This window comes from Echiichthys vipera (genome assembly GCF_963691815.1).
Source record: "Echiichthys vipera genome assembly, chromosome: 22".
Taxonomy (NCBI): Eukaryota; Metazoa; Chordata; class Actinopteri; order Perciformes; family Trachinidae; genus Echiichthys; species Echiichthys vipera.
The window spans coordinates 17,230,563-17,236,005 of NC_139847.1; the positions used below are offsets into that span (position 1 = coordinate 17,230,563).

The following is a 5,443-nucleotide window of genomic DNA, read 5'->3' on the forward strand; positions in this document are numbered from 1 at the left end:
AGCTTCCCTCCACCTGCCAACACCCCACCCAGCCTGCAGAACACAGGTGACTGGTGCTTTGGTTGTTACATTAACAGAAAAATATGCTTTATATATATAATTTTTTATATAAAAAGGAAAAGAGTCTTTTTTATGGTAAAATTTGTGTACAGTTTAGCATCTCACATCGAAACTTAAAGGCTGATTAATATACAACATGTGTAGTATTAGTGCTCATGAACAACACACACACAACACACAGCTGTCAGAAAAAAAATAGTAGAATTTTCTTTTCCAAAGCACGGTCTAATGCAGTCTTCCTCCCAGAAAAGCATAGCCTCGAGGCATTTTTATACCAGCACTTCATGTCAGCGCTGCAACACCTCCACTTTCTGAAGGGTGTTTTTGTCTTCCTCCGAGCATATGGAGCACTGACATTTGGGAGATATTCTCAAACAATGGAGTGTCATTTGCAATGGAAATGTGATTGACCCCCTGCAGTGAGGCCAGTGACTTATAGATGCAGTGTTTTTATCAGACATTAGCAGAAGTGGTGCCCTACCTGCTTTGTTTCAGCAGTGTCAATCTGCTCGAGCAATGGGTGAGAATGCTGCGAGACAAATGCAGACAAAGGCCACACCTTTTTAATGAGGTGTTGTGCATTCTCATTTGTTATCAACCTATTCCTCATTTCTTTCCCCACTCCTTCTATGTTCATCAGTAATTGCTGAAGAGGATATAGAGGCAGTAGAAGAAGGAGTGTTTGATGTCCACCTATAACCAGGTGAGAGAGATGTTTACCTCCTGTTCTCACACTATTCACTGCATTCTAACTGTGATTGTTCTTGACAATGAAGCTGTACCTATAGTGTAAAAAGTCTTTATGTAATGTGTGTACTTAATTAACATCATGGATTTAGCGTTACGTTAAAATCAGGTGTGCATACCTCGTAGAGAAGTAGCAAATGGGTCAGTCACTTTTTCTGAACATCTGCTTTTTGATTGCTGAGCATTGAAGGAATAGATTGACATTTTGGGCTAAGCTTGACACCCTTCTCACATATGTACGCTAAGTATGTAGCTGGAGCCAGCGGCTAGTTAACTTAGCTTAGAATAAAGACTGGAAACTCTTTCAGAAGCTTACAAAGTCTGCCTACCAGCACCTCTAAGGCTCTTAAATTAACTCCCTATATCTTGTTTGTTTAATTTCTACAAAACCCAAAGTAAAATTGACAGGTCGAGGGTTTAAACAAATATGGCCCAATCCCAGTGTCCACACCCACAAACTCACAGACTCTGAGGTGGGTTCCCAGTGAGTGCATTAATGAACACTTTCTGTAAGTCTGGATTTCTGCAGACTTTGCCTGACGAAATTACCCACAATTCATCGTGCTGTGAAGTTAAAACACAGGGTTCCCATGGAATGCCGGGAAGCGTTAAAAATATAAAAGGTAAACAAGGAGGACCAGTCTATGGCTGTTCAGCTTGCCATAGTAACTTTACACAGAAACATTAACAAGGACATTAGATGGAATATAAAAAAACATGTGAAATGCAATGCAAGAGGAATGCAAGTATAGGCTATAAATCCCACCTGATTTGATCATTAACCAGTTCTCTTTATTTTGCTCAATGATGCTGTTTTGGCAAAAATGATTTCATTAGTTATTTGACAATTAAATCGCATCCGCTCTGTAAGGCAAGAGCCTGGAAGACGTTCAGATCAGGCAGTCAGTCCCCGAAGTGTCTTGGTGTTGAAGGCAGGAAAAAGGCTAAAATAAAAAGTCCCAAAAGCATAATTGTGTCTAACATGTTTTAGTGTTGTCACTGTAACTTGATCAATTGCTGCAAAGTGCTGTCCCATTCCTATACACTATATTGAGCCCTTGCAACATCTCGCACCCAAGCACTTGAGGTTTCAGGGTTTAGGTTTTAGGGATTGGGATTGGACATATTTCCTGGCCAGGCAAAGTAACTTCCTAGATTATTTTCACCTCTCTGCGACCAGCAGAATCTACTGAAATAGTAACCCTGCCATATATTACTCTGGTAAGCAGATTTTGTTACTTTTTGACAGAGCCAGGAGAGCTGTTCTCCAACCTTTCTAGCTGGTGACCCTTTAAAACACAGCCATGCCTACTCATACCCTCTCATCACAGGTTGAATATGAATATGAAATAAGGCAAGTTCGATCAAAGAGCAATTTTGTCTTCTCAGATAGCTTAATTGGAATCACATTTCTGGCCTACAGATTTAAGACGAATCAGTATTTTACAACATACAACTAATTAAACCTAATGAGATCTTCTTTTGGTCAGTGTTTGCAATTTGTCTCAATCAAATGTATTATCTATACATTCTATTAATAAAGCTAATGCGTAACTTCGCAACAACAAAACAAGTATGGCCAGGGTTAACTGTTAAATAGTTTAAGGCAAGTTGACTAAACATAAATGCCTGAAATATTAAAGGTCTTAAAACTATATGTTGACACAGGCACAGAAGATAATAGTTGTCCCCTTAAAGCCCTTTATTATTTGAACTGTTGTCAATTGGCACATATCCCCGAATTCCCAGGGATGATGTGTTTTCATGTAGATATTCCTTCTGCATTTAAATCTGTTTGCATCAATCACTGTATCACCATCCTTGCAGCTCTCTATTTTAGAATCCCTCCCACGGTTGGTGTGCAAGAAGCCAAATGAGCGACTGATGGGAGCCAGACAGAACGTGCTACACTATGTCAGTTTTACAACCCTCACCACTGATAAGAAAATGAAAATGCACTGAACACAAGCCAGGATACCTACATGCTGCCACACAGTGGACACATACTGCAACAGCAACGCCACTTCACCTAACTCACATGAATGTGACGACCGATGTGAATGGAATGTCTTTGTATGATTTCTATGTACAATATCTGCATCTTGATTCTGTGTTGGCCAAAAGTGTTACCGTAAAACTTACTATATATATCTAAAAACAAATCCACAAAATTGTATTTTCTTGGTGGTATTTTAAAGTCAGTGGAGTTTATCATTTGAGCGCACTTTTGCTGCAAATTGAAATGGCTGTCTACTTTTTTTTTTCTAAAACATTCAAAAGGTGCTGTTATTGCCAAGAATGTAAAGCTGCCGCCCAGACAAAGCTACTGTCCTCTTTGTCTGAGAAGCTCTGCTTTTTATTGTTCATCATCCTGTTTTGAAATACATTTCAATGGACCAATAATAGGACCAATTTTGATGTCAGATAAAATATTGTTGATTCGTGGTGCCTGTCTGAAGCATGATGACAAAAGCAACTGTTTTTCCAACAAAAGAAGCAGCTGAAATGACTGTGGACGGTTGTAATTAGGATGGTCTTTGAACAATGTTATATTTTTGTCATGTTTACCTGAACATCAGTAACTCTCTTATAGTTATTGCTGTGGTGTTGTTTTCAGTATAAAGTACTGTCTTGTACCAGTGCATTGATAGATGACCCATCCTCTGTCAGTACTGTGAATGTAGCACAAGATGCTGTCAGATGAACATCTCATTTTTCCCGATAAGGACTGCGTGTTGACAGGAGAGCGCAGGAGACTGGCTAACTTTCCACTCATTCCTCTACCAGTTTTAGAAAGAGCTTCAGAGACTGTCAGTTAAAAATAAAATTATCAAAAGAATAATACTAAAACTGTGGTAATGACGCTTTTCATTTGACAGCAGTATATACATTTTATATTACTTACCTGAGAATCTGTTTAGACGCAAGTTGTATTTACTGTTTTTTTTATCCTGCATGCTTCTCTCTTCATGGCTCTGTTCTCTTTTCAGGTGTCTGTTGTTGAGGATTCTTGTTTTTATTTTAATGTTGCACGACAATTTATCATTCATTTAGGCAACATGAAGTGTCCAGACAGAGGAAATGTTTCTTTTTGCCTGTGGAGAGATGAATTCAGACTCCGGGTGCCATATTGTTTGGTGCTGGTTGGTCGTTGAATGAGACTCCTCACACACTGCTGGTATTTATTTTTCTGTATAAATAGCTAAATAGCTGCCGGTCCTTCTGTGTCACTGCCTGCCTGACGAAAGATGTTTGTTGTCATTCTGTGAATGAATCTTTCAGACTGATGTCATGCTACTTCTTGTGGTCCCATGATTCCCCAGTATTAAATGCAGCAGGTCTCACTCAAATATGTGTCCGTTTTAAAAAAAAACACTTTTATTTCTCTCAAACTGGACACGTTTGTCTGAGCGGAAGATATTTTCAGCTCTTAGCAGCTGCTTTGAGCTACAAATACAGTCGTACAATACGTTTTACTTACTAACATTTCTGTTGATACTGGCAGTCTCAAGTGGAAGCTTGCAATTTAGTACAGGTGAATACGGGAAAACATTTACAATAACAAATATACATAACTGTGAAACTAGCCCAATTGATTACTTACATTGAGATACTTTATTTTTTGTATTCAAATCTTTTTAGAAATGTTTGAATTTGCAAATGAGGCATTATCTTATGAAATGTGTGCAAATTTAAAGACATTTCCAGAACAGAAGTGTGAACTCCGGATAAAGCCAGATTCGTCATTTTTGTTTCACTTTGTTGACAGTCAAATGGCTTTAGAGAGGGCAATCTCTTTTTATTCCTCCATAAATCAGACAAAACAGTCATCAGTCCTAAAAAAAGATCTCTTTTCGCCATGTTTTAAAAACCTGTAAAAACCTTCAGAATAGAGATAGAAATGAAACAGGAACGTTTGGTGTGTAAGTAAGTGCTACTGAAGTGGATATTTCTGGCACAGAGGATGAGAACAAATCTGGAGAACACAGTGTTTAAAGATACACCCTTAGGAGAAATCTACAGACGCAGATAGACAAAGGGTGGTAAAATAAACACCTACATTTGGATGTTTTTTTCCCACTAGTCTGACAGAATACAAAAAAACAAAATCTCAAAACTGACCGGTGCATGAAAAAAAAAAAAAGGCATTTCTGCCTGTAGTGACTTGCCTTAACTTGAAGATTAATGTGTGAGAATGAATCTCTGGCTTTGGTTAAACCCTGCTAATCTTAGGTTATTAAAACCTCTTCAAAATTCTACCTGAAAAACCTGTCAAGTTAAAAGCAAAGCAGTTTTCCTCTGTTCCTGAAATGGTGACATTTTGGAGACAATGCAATTGCTGTACAGCCTGAATCTGTCCCTGCATACAAAGCATGATTCAAAATAGTTCAGTTGAATAAAACATCAGACAAAAAGGTTCACCACTGAGGCAGATGCGAGACGATTTGGCTGGTACTTTAACTGCAATATTGCTTAGCAGGAGAGCATTTTACCACATTAAATACAAAACAACCAATTAGAATACTAGGAGAACAGCCCACAGCACATCCTAACTTATTGATGCAACTACTTTTTCATCATTTCCTAACTCCACCCTTTCCAACAGAAGAGTTTCAAAGCAATTGCAACACAACAA

General features: G+C 38.3%; 1 protein-coding gene across 5 annotated transcripts in view; it reads left to right on the forward strand.

The window, feature by feature from the left end:
• LOC310964263 (RAS guanyl-releasing protein 2-like) overlaps positions 1–4,122 on the forward strand; it is a 43,196-nt gene extending 39,074 nt beyond the window's left edge. For 3 of the 5 annotated variants that reach the window (XM_083937322.1, XM_083937324.1, XM_083937325.1), the window contains 3 exons: positions 1–46; positions 701–763; positions 2,635–4,122. The exon at positions 1–46 is cut by the window's left edge and continues 113 nt beyond it. In XM_083937322.1, the coding sequence (XP_083793448.1) occupies positions 1–46; positions 701–759 (105 nt within the window). In that variant the 3' untranslated portion in view covers positions 760–763; positions 2,635–4,122. The remainder of the gene's footprint in view (positions 47–700; positions 764–2,634) is intronic. The other 2 variants (XR_014593727.1, XM_083937323.1) reach the window with 2 other exon arrangements.
• The last annotated feature ends 1,321 nt before the right edge of the window (positions 4,123–5,443 follow it).